This window comes from Alexandromys fortis, unplaced genomic scaffold, assembly GCF_014885135.2.
Source record: "Alexandromys fortis isolate MF-2015 unplaced genomic scaffold, M_Fortis_MF-2015_v1.1 scaffold_197, whole genome shotgun sequence".
Lineage (NCBI taxonomy): Eukaryota > Metazoa > Chordata > Mammalia > Rodentia > Cricetidae > Alexandromys > Alexandromys fortis.
The window spans coordinates 665,812-688,797 of record NW_026068072.1 but is presented as its reverse complement, the minus strand read 5'-3'; the positions used below and the strand labels follow the sequence as shown (position 1 = coordinate 688,797).

General features: G+C 49.4%; 1 protein-coding gene across 4 annotated transcripts in view; it reads left to right on the top strand.

Annotated features, from left to right (window-relative positions):
• Myo1h (myosin IH) overlaps positions 1-22,986 on the top strand; it is a 64,855-nt gene that overhangs the window by 29,134 nt on the left and 12,735 nt on the right. For 3 of the 4 annotated variants that reach the window (XM_050121102.1, XM_050121104.1, XM_050121105.1), the window contains 13 exons: positions 321-500; positions 4,595-4,693; positions 6,865-6,978; positions 7,348-7,419; positions 8,063-8,182; positions 10,069-10,136; positions 10,614-10,719; positions 11,881-11,961; positions 13,174-13,265; positions 16,000-16,094; positions 20,591-20,637; positions 21,703-21,783; positions 22,803-22,908. In XM_050121102.1, coding sequence (XP_049977059.1) covers positions 321-500; positions 4,595-4,693; positions 6,865-6,978; positions 7,348-7,419; positions 8,063-8,182; positions 10,069-10,136; positions 10,614-10,719; positions 11,881-11,961; positions 13,174-13,265; positions 16,000-16,094; positions 20,591-20,637; positions 21,703-21,783; positions 22,803-22,908 — 1,261 coding nt within the window. The remainder of the gene's footprint in view (positions 1-320; positions 501-4,594; positions 4,694-6,864; positions 6,979-7,347; positions 7,420-8,062; positions 8,183-10,068; positions 10,137-10,613; positions 10,720-11,880; positions 11,962-13,173; positions 13,266-15,999; positions 16,095-20,590; positions 20,638-21,702; positions 21,784-22,802; positions 22,909-22,986) is intronic. The other variant, XM_050121103.1, reaches the window with a different exon arrangement.

The following is a 22,986-nucleotide window of genomic DNA, read 5'->3' as shown; positions in this document are numbered from 1 at the left end:
AGACTATAGTCCAAAACATTAAATGGTAAAACAGGCTGAGAAAGTACCTTCCTAACCTTGGAGTGGGCAAAAAAACAGCCTAGAAACATCGATCACTGACCCTGAGAGATTGTTATTCATTCAAATCTTAAAGCACTTGGGAGATGAGACAGGAAGAGCGCCAGCTCAGGGCTAGCCTGGACTACACAGTAAAGCTAAAGTCAGTCTGCTACTGAGACTCCCCCCAAAACCACCCTAAGCTAGACCTCTGCGGTTGGTCAGGCCCACAGCGCGGAGGGGGGCTTGTCAGAGCCATCCCCCCTGCGTTTTTTGTTTCACAGGGCATCCCCGTAGGTGGGCATATCATCAGTTACTTGATCGAAAAATCCCGCGTTGTCTACCAAAACCATGGGGAGCGGAATTTCCACATCTTCTACCAGCTGCTAGCGGGTGGTGAAGTGGAGCGCCTCACCTCCCTGGGGCTTGAGCAAGACCCCCACCTCTACAAGTACCTCTCACAGGTTGGAAGGAGCAAAGCCCCACTCTGGTGGCCCTCGGGAGGAGGGAGCTGGGTGTTTGCTGTTCTGGTTGGACCCTCCTGCATCTTCTCTGCTGACTGGCAGCCTTCTCACCTTGGTAAAGCAACCCAATGTCTAATTCCCGGTGAAAAATTAGATTCGGTTGAACAATCTCAGAAACAGAGGGAACACCACCAGGGGCAGGACACTGGCCTCAAAGGTGTGAGGCCCTGGATTTGAAACCCGGCACCAACTAGAATGAACAAACATGTTGGAGCCAACCCTCAGATACGTAGATGTGGTCCTTCCAGAGTGGGATGGGGATGCCAGAGCTGGTATAGGGATGCAGCTCAGTGGTCCAGCACTGGCTGGGGATGCACAGGGTCCTGATTTTCAGTGTCACACACACTCCCCTTAGGTTTGTCACACAGTTAAGGTAGAGTTGCTGGTGCAGGTCTGACAGGCATTGCTGTCCCTCTCTGCCCCATCCACCAATCTGGAAAGAACTCTCCCCAGCTCCCCGCCTTCCACTGTGAGGTGGAAAGAGCTCAGCCGTCCCCGAGTGGGCCTGGGAGTTAGCGCTGTCAGAGGGACATTCGGAGGTTAACTCCGAAGCATTCATTTCTCTGCAGTCTGTGCCAGGGTTCTGCGGTACCCAGGCTGTGTGAAGCATTTGGTCCCGTTAGCACCTTTCTTTGCCCAGAGCTGCCCCCACCCGCTTTCCATCTCACTGGGCCTGGCTTTGCACTGAGGTGGCCGGGCAGAATGCAGGAGAGAGAGCAAAGGTTACAGGAAAGTTAGGACCAGCGTGGCACAGAACCCTTGGGAGGAAAGCAGGGACGACTTTAAAGAGCCAAGTCGAACGGAGAGGAGTGAAGAATCTCCTCAGACAATCCTGTATCTGAGAAGCCCAGAGCTGGTTCTCAGAGCCAGGCTGATGTGGGTTTGCTTTGTGTTTTTTGTTAAGGACCTGTTCTCCCAGCGTAACCACGTGTCTGTCATCTTTGGTGCCTGATCTGGGACTGATTGAAACAGAGAAGTGACAGAAGCCTCAGTCACTTCTCCAAACATCTGGTGGTCCCTTTGAGAATCACATCTCTCTCTTGGAGACAGACGCAGACAGAGACACAGACACACAGACAGAGACAGAGACACGGACACAGACACAGACACAAACACAGACACACGGAGACACAGACACACAGACAGACACAGAGACAGACACACAGACGCAGACAGAGACAGACACACAGACACAGAGACGACACAGACAGAGACACAGACACGGACACCGACACAGCCAGAGACACACAGACACAAACAAAGACACCAACACACAGACACAAACACAGAGAGACACACAGACGCAGAGACGCAGAGACACAGACACACAGAGACACAGACACACAGACAGACACAGAGATAGACACACAGACGCAGACAGAGACAGACACACAGACACAGACAGACACAAAGACGCAGAGACACAAACACACAGACACAAACACGCACACCTTTATTTTTATAGATTTTTTTCCCCCTGACCCAACTGCTTTAACCAGACCCATATGCCCCACTGGCTTTGCCAATGTGTGTTTGTTTTGTTTTGTTTTTAGCCCATTTCCTGATGCCCCACAGTGTTGGGGAAATGTCCAGCAGTTTGCAGTGCTCTGAACCAACTGTGTGTCTCAGAGAGACAGATGTACACACGCTTTGCCTGCAGGGGTCAGGACAGCTGCTCGGATTCTATGGAGATCCATTCTAGGACCCATCATAGATGCTCAGCTCAAGTCTCATGTAAAATACCAAAGAGTTTGCATATGACCTACGCATCCTCCTATATATGCTAAGTCGTCTTCAGGTCCTCTGCATGACCAAATACAACACAAATGCTGCTTTAGGAAGTTACGGGGGGCTATGGAGATGGCTCAGTCAGTAAAGTGCTGCCCCCCAACCGTGAGGACCTGAGTCTGAATCCCTGTCATCCACATCAAAAGTGAGGAGGCAGAGACAAGAGAGAAGGCCCTCGAGGCTCAAATCCAGTCAGTCTAACTGAGGGGGACTCCCACATAGTTGGGGTTTCTTCCCAGACCCCAGATTAGGCCCACAAACCACCCCCAAACCCCTGTTTTCACAGGGAGACCCTTTGTTAGCGGGGAAGAAAAGCTGAAGTGGCTGCTTCCTGACTCGGTCCTTGCAAGCGTCATTTTTAAGAAGAGAAAGAGGGAATATCTGGGTTGGGATGGGCTAGGATGAGGCGATAGAGGAGACAGGGGGCGAGGGAGAAGAGGGAAGGAACAAGTGAAAGGAGGTAGGGATATCTGTCCCAGAGGGGTTGGGGGACAAAGTACTGCCTCTGGATAGAGAGAAGATGGATGTGACCCACAGGAAAATGGCGGTTTAGAAAGGTCAAGGGAAACCCCATGTTAGGATGAAGTGTTTAATTTTAGTTGGGCATATTAATTAGGTGCGCCAAAGGGGCCTTTTTTGTTTGTTTTTTTTGTTTGTTTGTTTGGTTTTTTTTTTGTTTTGTTTTGTTTTTCAAGACAGGGTTTCTCTCTTTAGCTTTGGGGCCTGTCCTGGAACTAGCTCTTATAGACCAGGCTGGCCCCAAACTCACAGAGATCCGCCTGCTTCTGTTTCCTGAGTGCTAGGATTAAAGGTGTGCGCCACCACCGCCCAGCTCAAAGGGGGTTTCTGATTGCTGGATTTCAATACTTTGATATCTGGACCTTGGTGGTAGACCTCAGGAGGAGGAAGTGGCCAAATAAGAGAACAGACCTTGGTGGCCAGCTTTAGAAATGTAATCTAACAGTTTTTAGCAAGGCAGAGGGACTGGGGAGAAGGTTAGGGCGAGTGTCCCCTCACCAACCAAATCAGTGATCCCCAGGATCAGTGAGGAACCCCGACTCAAAAAATAGGATGGGGAGTGATCGACCTCTGACCTCTACACACAGACTCATGGGCACAATAGTTAAACACTGCTATACTGTACTGTTTAGGGAATAATAATAGAAGTCTGCATATGCTCAGTGCATTGTAACTTACCTGAGTATTTTTGGTTGAATGTGAGAATACAGAATCCACAGACATAGAACTTGATTTTCTACAACTGGGAATTTTATTCTGACTGATTCTCAGTGAACACTATCTACAATACAGACACATTTTAATACGATAGATCTTTAGGTAGCCAACAAACTGGGAACATCTTGTATTCCAAATGCAAAATAACTTTTAAAATGTCTAAGCTGTTTCCTTTTAAGTTGCGACGTTGTAGGGCCAGCAACATGGCTTAAGGGATGAATCCACTTGCATCAAAGTCTGAAGATGTAAGTCCTATCCCTGGCGGACACACCATTAATAAAAACCCAGAGACAGCGAGATGCCACTACACCTGGCTTCACGTAGAGGAGGAGAGAACAGACTCCTGCAGGTTGTATCCGGTCTCCACATATCCTGGCGTGCATATGCCACACATATATACATACACATAATAAATAAATACATGCAATAAAAATTGTAACATTAGTGGGTCTGTTATTTAAAAGGCAGCACTCAAAATTAATTGAAAGTCTGGTCCCATCTCTGCTGCCGATCAGTGCGTATCACCTGCCAGTCTGTCAGGTGCGCATCCTCCCCTCCTCCATGGGGCTGCCTCCAGTCTAGCCCTGCAGTGAGGGATTTTTGTTTGTTTTGTTATTTGCTGAATATCCCCAAGCGCATCAGGGCCATCATCCCAATTTAAGTGCTGCTATTTCTTTGCCTGTTTCAGCCGATCCCTTTTAGACAAACGCCTTCCAGTTACTTAGCAAAATGGAAGAGGAAATGTGGTTTAAAACAGGTGCTGAGAATATACATCACTAGCTTTGAAAGTTTCTCGTGACAGGGATTTTTAAAGATGAAGTACCAAGTAAGATTGAAAATAAGAAGTTGCCAGCAAATGATCTCCGCTAGGTGGTTGAAAAGCGTGTCTACAGTTTGGGACATTACAGGAGTGGGTTCTGGATGGTCAGAGAGCCACTCCGAGTTCGGAGCAGGTGTGTGCATGTTCAGCTGTCCTTAAGATGCCACAAACTGATCCAATTGTGTCATAGGGTCACTGTGCCAGAGAGTCGCCTATCAACGACAAAAACGACTGGAAAACTGTGTTCAATGCCTTTTTTGTCATTGATTTCACAGAAGCTGACCTTGAGGTAAAGGCCCTGGGGTTCTGTCTGGATGGGAACTACCCTGTTTTCCTGGGGTTTTGGTCACTGTAGGACCACTGAATTTAGCAAATAAAAACACGTGTCAAGGCCTGGAGGATAAGCAGTTAATATCCCAGATACGGCTATGGCACAGAGCAGTCAACAGAGACCTGGGACATGGCAGTGGGATGGTGCAGTCAGTAGAGGTCTTGATCCCCAGAACCCGTGTTGAAAGCAGGTGTAGGAGCTGAAGAGATAGCTAAGTAGTTAAGAGCACTTGTAGCTCTTGCAGACAATTCGTTTCGTTCCCATTACCCATGTCAAGTGGCTGGGAACCACTCATAACTCCAATTCCAGTGGACTCAATGTTAGATAATATTTTTTATTTATTTATTTTTTTTTTTTAAAGATTTATTTATTTATTATGTACACAGTGTTCAGCCTCCATGTATACCTGCAGGTCAGAAGAGGGCACCAGACCTCATTACAGATGGTTGTGAGCCACCATGTGGTTGCTGGGAATTGAACTCAGGACCTCCGGAAGAGCAGTCAGTGCTCTTAACCTCTGAGCCATCTCTCCAGCCCAGATAATATTTTTTAAATAGACTTATTTTATGTGTATGAGTGTTTTGCCTGCATGTATGTTGGTACATCCCATATGTGCCTGACGCCCACATAGGCCAAAAGAGGGTACCAGATCCCCTGAATCTGGAGTTACAGATGGCTGTGAGCCCATCATGAGGATGCTGGGGAAAGAACCCAGGTCCTCTGTAAGAGCAACACGTGCCCATAGCCACGGAGCCATCGCTCCAGCCCCTTGAGAAAAAGAAAGCCAGGTGTTATTGTGCACACTTGTGATCTCAGCAATGAAGAGGCAGAGGAAAGGGGTCTTGGGCTCGCATGGTAAGTTCCAGGCCAGCGAGAGAACTGGTAAACACAAATAAAAGGTAGACACGATGCCTGTGAGCTGACACCTGAGTTGTCCTCGGTTCCGTGCACACAAATGCAAACACATGCATGCACATACATATGGACGTGCACATGCATGAACATGCACATGTGACCATGCACAGGGTGACATATAGGACATGTTGTAATACAAGCACTTGGAGATAAATAACGAAGAATGCTGAGTGTAAATCTGCCTCATGTGTTATATGGAAACAATTATTAAAGATCAGTCAGCCTAATCAAATAGAAAACAGGCATTTTGCTCTTTGCTCAGCTTGCTTCCGCAGTGTTGCACAGACGGAGGTGACATGGTCCCTGCCCGGGTTATGTCCAATCCCGATTAGACCCATCAGGCTTGCACATTTATTCTTTATTTACTCTTCAATTTTGAAACAACTTGCATCATGGGTAAACATTAAATAGAATTTTGGTTTTTTATTTTCCATTCTGATTATAAATCTGTTTATCTTTCAAGAACTAAATGTTGTCTTATAAAATGAGAATATTTGAGACATGTTATTTGAAAACTGAATGGATTAGCTGTGGGGATGGTTTGTTTGTTTTGAGACATGGTCTTGCTATGTAGCCCGTGCTGGCCTGGAATGCTAGTGATCCCCCTGCCTCAGCCTCTCAAGTGCTAGAGTTACAGGCATACGTATATTATCCCTGCTAGCTGGGAATTTGTTTTATAAACTGTTTTTTAATAAGAATGTTTTGTTTTGGTTTTTGGAGAAAGGGTTTCTTGGGGTAACAGTCCTGTCTATCCCAGAACTCACTTTGTAGACCAGGCTGGCCTCACAGAGATCAGCCTGTCTATGCCTCCCCAGCGCTGGGATTAGAGGTGTGTGCCACCACCGCTGGGCTTATAAACTGATTTTATAAAATGGATCTCTGTAAGTTCGAAGCCAGCCTGGTCTACAGAACTAGTAACAGGGCAGCTAGGGCTATTACACAGAGAAACCCTGTCTCAAAAAACCAAAAATAAATAAATAATAAAATGCTTATGTACTTATATTTTGTGCTGGGGAATGAGAGAGGCTCCCATCCAGCCTCTACTCCTCATTAAGATCATTATTACTGGAAGTGACCAGGGCCCATTTCTAGCGAGGAGGCAGCTGGCTCTGTGAACTGGGCTGGGGTTTGGGGGAGGAGACATCTCAATGTCATTTGTCATAGAGGTGCTGCTGACTCCCCTGCCTCTGTGCCCTGCTTGCCTACATCTCTAGAACCTCTTTGGGATCATTGCCAGCGTCCTGCACCTAGGCAACATTTGCTTCAAGGAGGACAAACAAGGTTGTGCCAGCGTTCCGGACACACACGAAATCAAGTGGATTGCCAAGGTGACCTTCCTTTTCTGAAGAACAGGGGGGTGGGGAGCCTGGTCCCCAGTGCCCACAGCAGCCCAGATGCCCAGTACTACATGCTTTTGCTGATGCCAGTTAGGAAGATTATGGGGACCTATGACCACTGAACTTGCTTCTGTCTTTTGTTTTGTTTCTGAGATAAGATCTCTTTACACAGCCTAAACTGGGCCTGACCCGGATCATCCTGTCTCTGCCCCCTGAGTGCTGAGATTACAGGAGTGAACCACCTTGGCTGGTTCAGTGAGGCCCTTTTCTCCATAAAGTGATGAGGGCGGGGAACCCTGGACCTGGAGAGGACACAGGTTCTCTACAGTCACTGAATGAGAGCCAAATTCCTTCACACAGCTCCTGGGGCTCTGCCCGGCGGTTCTCCTGGAAGCTCTCACCCACAGAAAGATTGAAGCCAAAACAGAGGAGGTGAAAAGGGGGAGATGTGTGTCCCCCACCTGTGACTGCCTGACTCAGATGGTAGCTCTCGGTGTCCTCTGTGGGTAACAAACCTCCAAACCCAGCCCACCAGGCCCTGAATGCTCCAGCTCTTGCTGGGATCTCAGCCTTGTCTTCCGACACTCACACCCCTATTCCTCCACCCTCTGTTTCTCCATCCCCCATTAATCATCCCACCCCTAGTCTCCTTCCCCATCTCTTTCCCTCCCCTTCCCTCTCCCCCTCCCCCCAGCTCATGCCTAGGACTTGCTGCCTCCTTCGTGGAGTCTTGCGCATGCTGCTCCCTCTGCTGGAATGCCTTCCCCTGTTCTTCATACTTTAGCCCCGAGAGCCCTGAATCAAGGCCCTTTCCCTGATCACCTGCCTCGACCTCACCTTTCTCCTCATGGTACCTGTCACTGTCTGCACCACGGCTTTTCTCTGTGTGGTTCTTTGCGTGTTTGTCAACGCTCCCACCTCTGCACCAAGCTCAGTCCGCAAACACCAGGACACCAGTCTGGGTCCTGGTCTCCTAACTTATATTCTTTGCTCAGTCCCCATGGAAGACTAGTGTGGAAACTGAGGGGCGGGGCCCATTCTGTCTGTAAATGACGCACCTTACCCTTCCTTTCAGGTGATATGCCCACTGACAGTAGAGCTCTCTGTCTATGCAAGAGATGCCATGGCAAAGGCCATATACGGGCGGACATTTACGTGGCTGGTCAATAAGATCAACTCCTCCCTAGTCAACCAGGTGGGTTAGCGTGTGTTGCACGTCTCGTTTTCACTGAAGTGGTGATGTCTTAAGATCATCATAGTAAAGAGGTTGTGAAGGATGGACTGCACGTGCCTCGTGGACAGGGGTTCTGTCTTATCGTGTCTTCCAATGCCTCACACACAGTAGGTGTGCACCTCAGATGGCTTGGCAGTACTTCTCGAAGTCTGGTGCCCACAGCACCTGTGGTATACCAGATGGCTCTGGGTGCATACAGCAGCTTTCTACAACCATAGAATTTTAACAATGCCTAAGCACGTGCAGCTGACCTCCGAGTACCTGCTTTTAAGTGGGTCATTTCTCCTTTTTAAGTGGAATCAGATAAGATGGGAGTTTATTTAAGGCCAGGAATTAAGGCATGACTATAGGCCTAAGAGCAGAATACAGACTGGGGGAAGCAGCATCTCAGTTCATTCCGACAGAAGAGCCTGCTGTGTCCTGTTAAAAACAGTAAGTGGCCCTGGACAGCTCAGCAGTTAAGAATGCTATTGTTTTCGCAGAGGACGCAAGTTCCGTTCCCAGCATCTGCAAAGGGTGGCTCACCGCCACCTATAATTCCAGTTCTAGGGGACCCAGATGACCTCTTTTGGCCTCTGTGCCTACTGGAACACATGTGGTATATGTGCACACACACATAATTATAAATCTTTACGTTAGTAATAATAAGCATATTTTCTATGGCTCCAACTGAGCTCCACAAGTTGGGTGATGGAAAAGTGTAGAAGTTTACTCAGCTTAGGGTTCTGGAGGCTGGGGAGTTAAGAGCACCATGCTGTATGTAATGGAGTCTCCTCCAGCACTGACATAGAAGAGGATGGTCCACTGTAAGGTAGGATGTTCTGGTGAGTGGCCCCTCACCGTCTTGGTGGCCCCTCCTTGGGACCTTGTCCTCCAAATATCGATATTAATGATCTGAAGGTATTTCTGACATGTGGTCTTTGGGGAGACACACTGAAACCACAGCCTCGTTGGGAGGTGCCCACCTTTGCTGGTTATAAAGTGGAATTCATGCCACTGCCTCCTCTCACCTGGGCACACACTTCCTGGGCAGTTTGTAGGTCACTTTTCATTGTTGGTTTTTGGATCAATGCAAACCTCGGAGACTGGAGAGACATGAAATCATGACGAGAAGCAGAAGGCAAGGTGTTACTGGCCTAGACAAGCCACAGGCAGGTCCAGCTGGGGGGCTGGCAGGAGGAGCAGCCTGACAGGCCCCAGCAGTTGCCCTGTGAGCCACTGCAGAAGGCAGGAGCCATGTGCGTTAGAGTCTCAACCTTGGGGACAACAACAGGGCTCTGAATATCGCAAAATGACAAAGCCAGCTGAATCAGTCCATTTTCCCCTACCGTATGATGATGAGAGGGATGAGTATCACACGGCAAGAGAGGAGATGCTCTGTGCGTCGGCTCTGGTCTCTCTCTTCACAGGAAGTCAGCAGCAGTGTGTGACAGGGGCTCCGCTCTGATGTTCTTATCTAGCTGATGACCTGCCCCAGAGGCCCTACTTCCAAACTCCATGGTCAAGTTTAGCTTCCTCTTAAAGCCTCACGGCGGGGATTAAGTTTCAACACAAGAACCCTTTGAGTAAAAGCTAGAAAGATGGCTCAGAGATTAAAAGCACTTGCTGCTCTTGCAGAGGACCCAAGTTTGGTTCCCAGCATCTGCGTCAGGCAGCTCACAGCTGCTGCAACACCAGCAGGAATCGAACACCCTCTTCTGGTCACTGTGGGTACCTACAAGCAGGTGGCAGACACATACACTAAAATATAAATACTTTTAAAAAATGAAGTTTTGGAAGCTACACAGATGGCCCAAGCCACAGCACAAGCAGCTGATGGCGTGCATTCCCTCCCCTGCCCCCGCTAGGACTTCACCCAGAAGACCGTGATTGGGTTGCTGGACATTTATGGCTTCGAAGTCTTCGACAAGAATGGGTGAGTGGCCACTGCTGCCTGCTGTGCTTGTCTCTGTGGTTTCAGTGAGAGTCTATGCCATGGTTAAGGAGCTGGAGTTGGTTTTCCTGTCCCTTGACCTACAGGTCCCCGCAGCCCTCAATTCACACACTGTTCTAGACAAGTGCTCTGCCCACAGGCTGCCTCCCCAGCCACTCAAACACTGACCTGTTTCCACGTGGTCCTTCCTGCCACTCAAACACTGACCCGTTTCCACGTGGTCCTCCCCAGCCACTCAAACACTGACCCGTTTCCACGTGGTCCTTCCTGCCACTCAAACACTGAGCCATTTCCACGTGGTCCTTCCTGCCACTCAAACACTGACCTGTTTCCACGTGGTCCTTCCCGCTTACTAGCGGACTGCTCTATAGAGAAGAACTGTGCACTCACCAAAAAGTGGTTCGGTGGTGCCTGGCCTATCTATATGATTTGCATGACCGAAATTCCCCGCATCTTTAGTTTTGAACAGTTCTGCATAAATTATTGCAACGAGAAACTGCAGCAGCTGCTGATAGAGAGGACGCTGAAGGCGGAGCAGGCTGAGTATGAATCTGAAGGCATCGAGGTGAGCAGTGGACCTGTCTCCGCGTTTGAGGGAGTGAACGTGTGTATCTGGGAAGAGAGGGGAGCAGCGAGGGAGGAGGAGGGCTCAGGGCACAGTGGACCCCGGGCTTTGGACACACTGGTGAAGGGCTCTATCCCCCAGCTCCACCCTGACCCTCCTCATTCATCTGGGAAAGTTCCTGGATCGAGGATTTTAGTTCTTCCCTTGGAAAATACTTGGGACATTTAGGAAGCGTCATTTAAGGATTTTAAATTTTCGGTATTATGTGTGTGTGTCTACATGGTGTGTGTGGAGACACACATGCCAGTACATGGGACAACTTCATGGAGTTGGTTCTTTCCTCCACCTTTACGTGGGTTACGGGGATCGAACTCAGGATATCAGGCTTAAGTGACAAACACCTTTACCTACTGAGCCATCTTGCCAGCCCCAAAAGCAGAATTTTTAAAGATTTTAAGTTGGTGTATGTGTGTGTTGTGTGTGGCTGAGCACCTCAGTGCAGGTACCCCTGGAGGCCAGAAGAGGGGCCAGGTTCCCTGGAGCCAGAGTTCCAGGCAGTTGTAAGCCACACGCTGTGTGTGCTGGGAACTTGAACTTGAGTCCTCTGTGAGAGCATGGAGTGTTCTTAACTGCCTACCCATCTCTCTAGCGCACCAAGTGAATCAAATTTATGTAAATGTTACTGATTAAGACCAGAGCAAAAACATTTGCCAGACCCAAGCAAGCTTTGGAAATCACATCCAACATGGACAGCCTATTATAGCAGTATCATAGCTTACCTCCCTGCCCAGCAATCCAGTAATTCTGGAACATTCCTTCAGAAGCTAAAACTGGAAATGTTTCTTAAAAATTCCAGAAGTAAAATTTGGATATAAAAATCAGATTTTGAAGGCTGGAGAGATGGCTCAGAGGTTAAGAACACTAACTATTTATTCCAGAGGTCCTCAGTTCAATTTCCAGCAACCACATGGTGCCTCCCAGGCACTACAATGAGATCTGGTGCCCTCTTCTGGCATCCAGGCATACATGCAGGCAGAACACTGTAGGCGTAATAAATTTTAAAAGAAATCAGATTTTGAGAAAATATTTGGAGAATCCCTGTCAAACCAATGTGCTTAGTGCCCCTGTGCATTCTGGGACAACTCTTTCCTCTTCTTCTAGTGGGAGCCTGTTCAGTACTTCAACAACAAGATCATCTGTGATTTGGTAGAAGAGAGACACAGAGGGATCATGTCTATTCTGGTGAGAAAACAATGACCTGGTTCCTTCACTGGGTGTCTGCCACAGTGGATGAATGTTGCCAGGGTTTGAAAGAGGAAGTCCTGTGTAACCCCAGAAGCTCAGGCGGATTGCCATGGGTTTGAGGTCAGTCTGGACTATATACTAAGTTTCAAGACGGTCTAGACTACAGAATGGGATGACTCAAAATGTGTGTGTGTGTGCGTGCATGTGTGTGCATGTGTGCATGCATGTGTGTGTGCGTGTGTGTGCGCATGCGTGTGTGCGTGCGTGTGTGGTGCGTGTGTGTGTGTGTGTGTGTGTACAGGCGAGTGTTTCAATGGCCAATGAAGTACCACCATTGTTGAGGAAATAAACACACAGCGATAGAGAAATGCGCTAGCTCAGGCTGAGCTGCTTTCGCAGCTTTCTCTCCAGGAAGCCTCTGCACCGTGCGTACAGCTGTTTCTGACCCTTGGTGACCAGTTAAGAGTGTTCAAATAAGCTGCCATGGAATCCAGGAGTGTCTTTGAGAAGTCCATAAATTTGGCCAGAGCAAGGCATGGTGGGAACTGCCTGGTAGCCCATCATTCAGGAGTCATGAGCTTGAGACTGTTACAAGACACTAAGTAGGAGGTGAGAGAGGAAGGAAGGAAAGAAAAATGGGTTAGACTGGGCTGTGATGGTATATGACTGCTATTCCAACACTCAGGAGGCAGAGGCAGGAGGATTATGAGTTTGAGAGCATTTGAAACTACACAGCAAGACTCTAACTAAAGAAAGACGAGAAGGGGAAGAGGAAAGGGGGAAAGAAGGAAGGAAGGGACACAGGTTGGAGTCTGTGCTGGTGGAGTGCATATAATCTCTGCACTGGAAAGGCTAAGGCAGGACTTGGAGGCAACCTGGATACACAGCAAAGCCTGCCTCAAAAGGAAAGGATAGGAGGGAGATGGGAAAGGAAATAGGACAGCAGTGGTCAGATGCAGGGAGAGTCACTATGTGGCATCTCCAGTCTCTCTGGGGTCAGCCCCAGTGTCCAAGCACATGTGCTGGGTACCCCTTTGTCCCAGGGGTCCACCTGGTCTCATGCAAAGCGACAGGAATTCCCTCTAGAACATCCAACCACGGTTGGAGAAAGCACTTAGATCTGAACCAACCAGTGTATGCCATGGTGTGGGGTTGATCTGAACCAATGTACACTGTGGTGTGCAGTTGAGCTGTCTTTTCATTGGAAAGGATGAAGAATGCATCCGTCCAGGTCCTGCCACAGACCTGAGTTTCCTGGAGAAGCTGGAAGAGAAAGTGGGCAAGCACGCACACTTCCAAACGTGCGTACTTCATCTGGGGGGCTGCCTTGTGTGGAGAATGCTATGTCTTCTTTCTTGGACCCGTGTCCAAGTCCAAGTACTCTGGGGCTGGAGAGACAGCTCAGTGGGTAAGAGCACTTGCTGTGCAAGCATGAGCCCCTGAGTTCGAATCCCAGCACCCACATAAAAACTGGGCGCGGCTGGACACATCCAGGGCTGTGGAGGTTGAGAGAGGACAATTGCTGGAGCTGGCTGCTGCCAGCCGACCTAAAAGAATAAAGCAGTGGGTGACAGAGAAGGATACCAGTGTCCATCCTCCTCAGGTCTCTGTATGCCAACCACGTACATATGTTCACATATACCACACAATGCATACACAGTGACTTCATATACAAAAATAGCATCCTGGAAACCGGCTCACATGCCAGCATGCCTGTTAGAAGAAATTGGACTGACAGGAATTCCAAGTAGAGTGAGTATCTTGCTTTGTTTGACGGTGGTTACATTTCACATGTGGTGCAGGCATAAGATGGTCCTTCTGAACAATTTAGGCACAGTAGCAACAGCCAGATTCAGTGACACAGGCCTGCCGTCCCAGGGCTCGGCAGGCTGAGACAGGGAATCGAGACTTCAGGCCAGCCTATGCCACACTGAAAGACAAAGAGCTTAAAACGAAGGAGAAAATGAGAAAAACTTGGGGTGCATGGGCTGGAGAGATGACTCAGCTGTTAAGAGCACTGACTGCTCTTCTAGAGGACCCGGGTTCAATTCCCAGCACCCATATGGGAACTCACAACTGTCTGTAACTCCAAGATCTGACACCCTCACACAGACATAAATGCAGGCAAAACACCAATGTACACAAACATAAGAACAAATAATAAATGTGAATATGCAGCAAGGAATATATTTATGTGTGTACATGTGTGTGTGTGTGTGTGTGTGTGTGTGTTTGTGCGTGTGAGGGCAGGTGGCCATGGAGGCCAGCTGTCAGATTCCCTGGAGCTGGAGCTACAGGCAGTTATGAGCTGGGAACCGAGCCTCAGTGGCCTGCAGGAACAGCAAGTGTTCTGAACCACTGAGCCATCTCTACAAACCCCGAATGTTTGATTTATATGCAACCCCCAAGCCAATCAAAAGCATTTACAATGTTCCAGAAAGAAAATTCGAATTTTAATTTAGTCTTTGAGACAAATAAGAGAAAAACGTAAACGTGCTGTAGACCAAGGGGCAGGCATTCCCTTAAACTCACACTCAGGACACCTGGATTCAGTCCCAGCACCAACAAACAAAACAAAACCTGGCTTTGAATCATAGTCCCAGCATGCCCACTTACTGATGTGACCCCTCTGCATTTGAGCCCCACTTTCCGCACGGTAAGATACTACCACAGCTGCTCAGTAGCTTTCTGAGTGTCCACGGACACTGTCATTGATAACACCCCTGTCAGACCTGAGAGACGTACGGATGAAGCTAGATATGCAAATGAGGTGAGCACGGACAGTGAACTGTGCAGAGTCACAAATGGTCTCTCGTTGGGACTTAGAGTCTGTCCATTAGGCTAGGCGTGCTGACCTGTAGGGACCAGCCTGTCTCCAACTCCCCAGGGCTGGCATTACTGGCCCACACAGCCATGCCTGACTTTCTTTTTCTTTCTTTCTTTTTTTTTTTAAGCTGGGTTCTGAAAATCAAACTCAGGTCTCATGCTTGTATGGCAAGCATTTTGCCAAATGATCTATCTCACCAACCCTTTGAAGAATGCATATGTGAAAGAATCTGTGTGTGTGAGCATGCCCATGAACACATGTACCACACTGGGTAGAGGTCAGTTCTCTCCTTCTGCTAGGTGGGGTCCCCGGATCAAACTTAGGCCATTAGACTTGGTGGCAAGCACCTTTGTGGAGCCATCTCGCTGGACCTACTCTTCCTCTTTCCCTTTTCTCCTCCTCTCTTTCTTCTACTTTTTTGAAACAGGGTTTCACTATGTAGCCTTTGCTAACCTGAAGCTTCCTATGTAGACCAGGTTGGCCTCAAACTCACCAACATCCTCCTGCCTGAGTACTGGGATTAAAGTTGTGCACTACCACACCCAACCTTTTTATTATTATTATTTTAAAAAATGGGGCTGAAGAGGTTAAGAGCACTTGTTGCTCTTCCAAGGGACCCAAATTGGTTCCCAGCGCTCACATGGAGATTGACATCTGTCTCTAATTCCAGTTCCAGGGCATCAGGAGGTACCAGCTACTAATGTGGTGTACAGACACACATCAGGCAAAACACCCAGACACACAGGATTAAAAAACAAACAGGGGTGTGGTGGGGGAAGGTAGGGGAAGCTGGAGGAAGGGAGAGAGTGGGAACAGGGATAGCTATGTAAAATGAAAAAAAGACTATTAAAAATTCTTAATAAAAAACTAGAACAAACAAGCAAAAACCACCCTGTAATGTTGTCGAGGGAACCCAAGGCTTTCTGCTTGCCACACGTGTTCCACCAGAGAGTCATGCCCCCAGTGCCAGGTGACTTTATTAAGTCTGAATACTTCTCCCAGGCAGATGGCTTCCTTCCTCACTACCTTAAGGGGGGGGGGGCAGCTCTAAGTGTGAGAGCTGACACACAGCCAGACATAGGGCGCAAGCTCACTGGGCGCCTCCTTCAGGTTGATGGCAATGTCGCTGAGCGGCTGGCCCAGGACTTTCTCTGTCATTCTTGCTGCCACGCAGGAGAAGGGTCCAGCAGCATGTGTCTGTCTTGCAGAAGGAAGCTGGCTGGTCCGAAGGGCTGGAAGAGGATTGGCTGGCTGGAGTTCCGCCTCCTGCACTATGCAGGAGAGGTCACCTACAGCACCAAGGGTGAGTGACAGAGGTTGTAGGTCACAGTCTGTGGGTCACAGCTAAGCGGGTGCCTGTGTGCGCATGCCGGTCACCAGGCCGTCCAAGGAGGTGCCATCTGCGGTCACCCCAAAGTTCCTGCACTCGAGCATGCCACCTGAAGGCTCTTTCGTGCTTTACTTATTACTTCAGATAGAACCACCAGTCTTTAAAAACTAAATAAATAAAAGTATTCACACACTGCATAGCTCATCCATTAACATGTGCACCTTGAGGGTTTTAGTGTGTTCAGAGCAGACAAGTGTTCCTTTCCATTCTCTGCCCCTCCCCACAGCAATAGAGATTAAGAAACTTCCTTCCTTCCTTCCTTCCTTCCTTCCTTCCTTCCTTCCTTCCTTCCTTCCTTCCTCCCTCCCTCCCTCCCTCCCTCCCTCCCTCCCTCCCTTCCTTCCTTCCTTCCTTCCTTCTTTTCTGTTTGGTTTTCGAGACAGGGGTTCTCTGTGTGGCCTTGGCTGTCCTGGAACTCGCTCTGTAGACCAGGCTGGCCTCGAACTCACAGAGATCCTCCTGCCTCTGCCTCCTGAGTGCTGGGATTAAAGGCGTGCGCCACCACAGCCGGGCTGTGAATTAAGTAATACACATCCTAACTCCACAGCCTTCCTGTCATGGACTGGAGAATCTTTGGGGGTTTGACTTCCCTCATTTAGCATAATATTTCAAGGTTCCTCCACGCTGTCGTTCATTTTCACTGCTGAGTCATAGTCCTTTCTCTGGATAAGCTTGTCTGTGTTCATATTCATAAGTGTTCAGGGGGCTTATCCTCTCAGCCGTGTGGAGACTGACATTGGGACCATACCTGTATGCCCCCCACCTCCTCCAGCAGTTCTAGAGATTGAGTCTGGGTCCCATGCACATTAGGGGGGGGGGTGCCCCGTCACTGAGGTCCCTTCAGTCCTCCATACCTGTATGCCCCCCACACCTCCCCAGCAGTTGCAGAGATTGAGTCTGGGTCCCATGCACATTAGGGGGGTGCCCTGTCACTGAGGTCCTCTCAGTCCTTTTCTGGGAGTTTTAGAATTTTGAGACAGTCTCACTCAGTTACCCAGGCTGACCTTGAACTTGGCATCTTCCTACCTCACTCAGTTCCTGGAGTAGCTGGGCTGGCCTGGCTTACTTTTGTTTTCCTGGGTAGATAGTGAGGAGACGAGCGGCTGCCCATGGGAGCACCCTACTTAGTGTTTTGCGGACCCCCTGGCTGCCATTGTCCTGGTTTCTCCACATCCTCCCCAGCACCCACAGTGCTCTGCCAGCAGCCCTCTGGGCAGGCGTGAAGGTCTGCCCTGTGGTTCTTCTAGTGGCTGCTGAAGCCAAGCACTCTTCATGTCCTCGCCGGTCATCCTTGAGGAGATGCCTGCTTCGATATTTTGCCTGTTAAAAGGCATTGTTAAATCACGAGAGTTCTCCATATATTCTGGACACTGGACCTTTCATCAACTATAGGATTTGCTGGTATTTTCTCCAATTCTGAGACCTGACCTTTCTCTTTATTGAGAGTATCTTTCTTCCTTTTAAGATTTATTTATTTATCATATAGACAATGTTCTGTCTGCATGTATGCCTGCAGGCCAGAAGAGGGCACTAGAGCTCATTACAGATGGTTGTGAGCCACCATGTGGTTGCTGGGAATGGAACCCAGGACCTCTTGAAGAGCAGCCAGTGCTCTTTACTGCTGAGCCATCTCTCCAGCACCCCAAATCTTTAAAGTAACAGAGCATGTTTTAAGTATCCTTTCTTTAAAAGCAAAGCAGTATAGAGAACATGGTTTAGAACAGCCCAGCTCTCTGGGATGACTTGTGGCTTTGTGTACAGAATTAAGTGATACTTGGCTGAGGCTGGAAGCCGGCTGCCATGAGGGAGCAGGGAGGAAGGGAAGTCCCAGCCTCTCCTGAGGCGATCTCCGGATCCACACTTCCTGTCAGTGCTTTGAGGGGATGTCTTAATGTCTGCCTACAAAAGCTGGAGCGTGTTCATTTGCATGTGTGCTTCATCTTCCATGTGATAAACACCGGAGTCTTGGGCCCCACTCATCCTCGCTGGGCTAACCCACAGGGCGGGCATGGTCCCAGGTTTGTCCCCCCTGAGCTCACAGCATTTTAATGCATCTCCTGGGGTCGCAGAGTCAGGAGCTGGTGGAGGGGGCTGGAAGCCCAACCTCTGCCTTTCATAAGCAGCATCCATGCTCAGGAAAGCACAGGCTCAGCTGTCTTTCTCTGGAAAGTTGACAGCACCCCGTCCCCAGGATGCTTGCTCTCACCTGTCTCCTGGAAACATCACTGCACGGGGCTTCTTGGTTCTACCTGAGCTACAGGTTCTACTAGAAGCTAGCTTTGACCATTTCTGGGTGCAGATGCATTTGTCCACCCATCTGTGGGGCAGCATTCTTCATCATGGTCAGGAAGCCACAGGGATAGACAAGGAGCAACGTTACATGCTGGATATGCAGTGGAGCCTGGCTCAGCCCTGGACAGGAAGGAGAAGATGCAGAGGGGAAGAAGCCAGTCGCGAAGTGACACCTGCAGCGTCATTCCTTTCACACGAGGGGTCTGCAGGAATCAGCTCCCTCCACAGAGACACAACGGGGCTGGGGAGCCGCGAGTTCCAGTACAGGTGTGGGCTGGACGTTTACAAAGTCCCAGGTGGTGATGGTTACACGTGGATGGCCTTGAAGCTGCCGTACTTACAGTTACCATGGTAACTTACAGTTATCATGGTAAATCTTTCCGTGTATATGTTCATGTGTGGGCGTGTGCACACGTGGAGGCCTGAGGTCATCAGGGTCCTCAGTCACCCTCCACCTCTTTTTTTAAGACAGGCTCTCACCGAATCTGGAGCTCACTGCCCATTCAGTCCTAGGATTACAGGCTTGAGCCACCACACCTGGGTTTTACATGGGCACTGGGGGTCCAAACTCGGATCACCTCGAGTTATTGCTCACTGAGTCCCACAATGTGGTAAATTGTGTATTTTGCTGGAATAAAAAGACCTGTTTTGAGACCTGATGATCACCACATTAGGCATTTTCGATGCGGCTTTTTTGATGCATAGCTTTTGTTGCTGGTTTTACTTGTTCAATTCCTGGGTTAGCCACAAGCCAACAATGGTTTTTTGTTTGTTTTTGAGATATAATCTAACAAAATAATCCTAGCTAGTCTGGGACTTGCAGGGATTTGCCTGTCTCTGCCTGGGGAGTGCTGGAAGCAAAGGCATGTGTCATGACTCAGGACTCTAACTGTACCACGTAAGGCCAGTTTTTGTCAGGCTGGAGATGTGGCTCAGTGGTAGAGTACTGGCCTAGCATGTGTTAAAGCCCTGGCTTCAGTCTGTAGCGCTGCGCACACCAGGCATGCTGGCAGATGCCTACAATCCCAGTGCTTGTTGGGTAAAGGGAGGAAGAGCAGCTGTATAGCGAGCTGGATGCCAGCCTGGGCATGAAGAGACTCAAGGGAGAAAGGCCTGACATTGCAACTCACCCCTTCGGTCCCAGCACTCCGGAGGCAGAGGCAGGCGGATCTCTGTAAGTTGTAAGTTCGAGACCAGCCTGATCTATGTAGCGAGTTCCAGGATAGCCAGAGCTGCATAGCAGGACCCTGACTCAACAAACAAACCAAGACAAAAGAAAAAGAAATTAGGGCATGGAAAAGGTCACCACTGGAGTTTGTCTTTCCCAGTGGGGTTGATTTTTCCTAAGTCACATGGTGTCTACTGGCCACCTAGGGCTCAATGCCCTCCGCTGTCTCTGTGGGTTATTAGTCATTGCTACTGGATCACTTAAGACTCAAGGCATGTGTCTGCTATAAATTCCCTCTGAGGACCTGAGGCCTGTGAAATCAGCCCCTATAGTATCTGGTACTCTAGAATTATATGGGGGGGGTATCTCCCTAGGATACCTGGCTTTGTCTTGGGGTATAAAGGAAGAGTATCTCCCATAATGTCTGGCTCTGTCTGGAGGCATGTCCCCCATGATTTCTGACTCTGTCTGGGGGTATAGGGGGTGTCCCCCATGATGCCTGCCTGGCTCTTTCTGGCATGGTGATGGAGGTGTCCCCCAGGATATCTGGATCTGTTTGGGAGTATGTAGGGGGCAGGCATCCTCATGATGTATGGCTCTGTCTGGGGATATGGGGGGTGTCCCCCGTGATGCCTGGCTCTGTCTGGGATGTGGGGTGTCCTCAGGATATCTGGATCTGTCTGGGAATATGTAGGGGCAGGCATCCTCATGCTGTCTGGCTCTGTCTGATGTAAATCGTTGCAGCTAGGGGGCGTACTCCTAGCGTCGGTTGAGGCCTGGGTATTGCTCCATGCTTAGCATAGCACATTCCACAGCTTACTGCTGGGATCTAGCCCCATCTCAGTATGGTGAAGGCAGAAACCCCATGCGACCTCAGACGTCATCAGGATGTGTCTTAGCAGTTAGAGTGGAATCTCATCGATTGGGACATTTTTTTTTTTTAAACCAGGATTTTTGGAGAAAAACAACGACCTGCTTTACAGACACCTGAAGGAGGTAAGTTTGAATCTTCATCCCACATGTTTTTAACGGTGAGGTCATGGCCTATGACAGAAGTCAATGGTGGCTCTGGAAGTTCTGGAACTTTCTTGTCCATGCATTGTGCCCTAAACTGAAACTATGGCAGTCTGTCATCCTCTCTAGCACTTAGGACCAGGAGTTTGAAGTCATCCTCAGCCACACAGGGAGTTCTCAGCCAGCCAGGATGACACCAGACCCTGTCTAAGAAAACCAACAGGATTTCCTGCTTTAAGGCTGAACAAACTCTATTAGATAAATAGAAGCACATTTTGTATGGTCTTAATTTTATTAAATTAAGGACCTCTTTCCAGACATGGTGGCACACACCAGCACTCGACGGGGGGGATGGGAAGATCTTGAGTTTAGGGCCAGCCTGGGCTATCTAGTGAAACTGTTTAAAAGAAAAAAAAGAAGTCCAAGATGAGAAGAGGAGGAAAATGACAGACAATGAGAGGCTGGGCTTGGACTTAGTGTGTGCAAGGTGCCCAGTATGATTGTAACAAGAATAAAAGGGCCTGCATTTTTCTTATAACAGATTATTTTTGAAAATTGATGAAGCAAGGCCAGATAATGCAAAGCCTAGAGTGTTTGGCTTCATGCCACCATGTCTGTCTCCTGCAAGCCAACATCTGCCGGCTTCTGAGTTCTCCTCCAGAACTGGAGGCCAGGCTGTGTGTCCCCGTCCTTCCCTGCACAGAAGTGCACTGCACCTTGCACGACCACTTACTCCTCACTCTTAGGATTGATTGTGCATAGGTTGGTTTATTCCCCGGCACTAAGCAGGGCTGGAGAAAGTCTCATGTCATCATGTTAGAGAAAACCGGATGCCCCCACAAGCACACAAGGCTGGGGCTGCTGCGTTTAGACACCTCCTCCCAGTGTGCTCTTTGGCAGTGTTGAGCAGGGAAGCCATTTGTGTGGCTTCCCACTTTACTGTAGGGGGGAATGTCTTTAAGTGCCCACGGAGAGGGTGGCTCTGCTGTTTCCTGGCCTCCGGTGATTCCTAGAGCAGCGAGCTCAATGCTGGTCCTCTTCACACAGGTGCTGTGTGGGTCCCAGAACACCATTCTGAGGGAGTGTTTCCTGGTGGCAGAGCTGGAAAACCGGAGGCGGCCACCAACGGTGAGCGAGCGAGCACTGAGAAGCTGGTGTGGTTTAGCAAGGGGGCAAAAGTCCCAGGGGACAGTGACTATTCGATGCCTGCCCCTCTGAAGCCACCTCTCTCCCCTTTTCTCTAACAGATAAGCACAAAATATATGTGTACGCTTTGTATCAATTCATTCTGTTGCAGACCATCACTGACACCTCCTGTGCAGGCAACTGTCCTGGGCTGGGGGTTCCCTGTCCTGGGGGGGGGCTTAGAGTCTGGGAGGGAGAGAATTAGGAAACTCAGGGGAGACAGAGGGGGCTGGACCCAGTGGCGACCTGGCTCCCTGAGGTACTCTGCGTGTGTGACAAAGCCCTAAAGGAAGACAACTTAAAAGCTGATTTGATTCCTGACTTTAGATTGCACCCCAAGGCCTCTTGTTGTGGGTGGCATGGCATGACCTGGCAGAGAAGGTGTGGAGCCTGCACAAGGGATTGTGGGAAATGTATTCTTCAAAGCACAGCTTTAGTAACTTACTTCCTGACTAGGCCATGCCTTTTAAAGAACCCACGCCCTCCTAAAGACCACCACCACCACTATACGCAAAGACCATGGGCTCTGAATCGATCAGTGATTCCTTTGTCAGTGAGGTCAGGGACCTCTGGTCACTGTAAAAGCTGCTGCACGGAAATTTATGATTCCAGTACATGGGCCTTCGAGGGACATCTCAGATCCCAGCTGTAATATCGCGACTGCTTCCCCCGGGTGAAGCTAAGAGCCTGGGTGGATGTCTGCCTGAGCAAGGAACCTAGCACCCCAGGCACAGCCCCCTCCCTGTCAACAGGCCCAGCCATTGCTCAAGATAGGAAAATCTCGATGTGCCTTAGAAGCCGGCCGCTCTTGCCTGGCAAGCCCCAAAGCAATGGGAACTCATCATCCTAGAACAGGGTATCTGCAGCCTCCAGTCAGTGGGCAGAACGCTAATAGGCAGAGGTCAGGCCTCGGGGGCTGGAGCCTTAGCTGGGTGTGCGCTCAGTGTGTTTTCACCACACAGGTTGGGACTCAGTTTAAGAACAGCCTGAGTAACCTCCTGGAACTTCTCACCTCCAAGGAGCCTTCCTACATCCGCTGCATCAAGCCTAACGAGAGAAAGGAGCCCAGTGAGTCACCCACCCGGAGACCTTGGAACTGGGGGTGGGGGGGAGCACAGCAGGGTGCCGGGTTTAACCTCAAAGCCA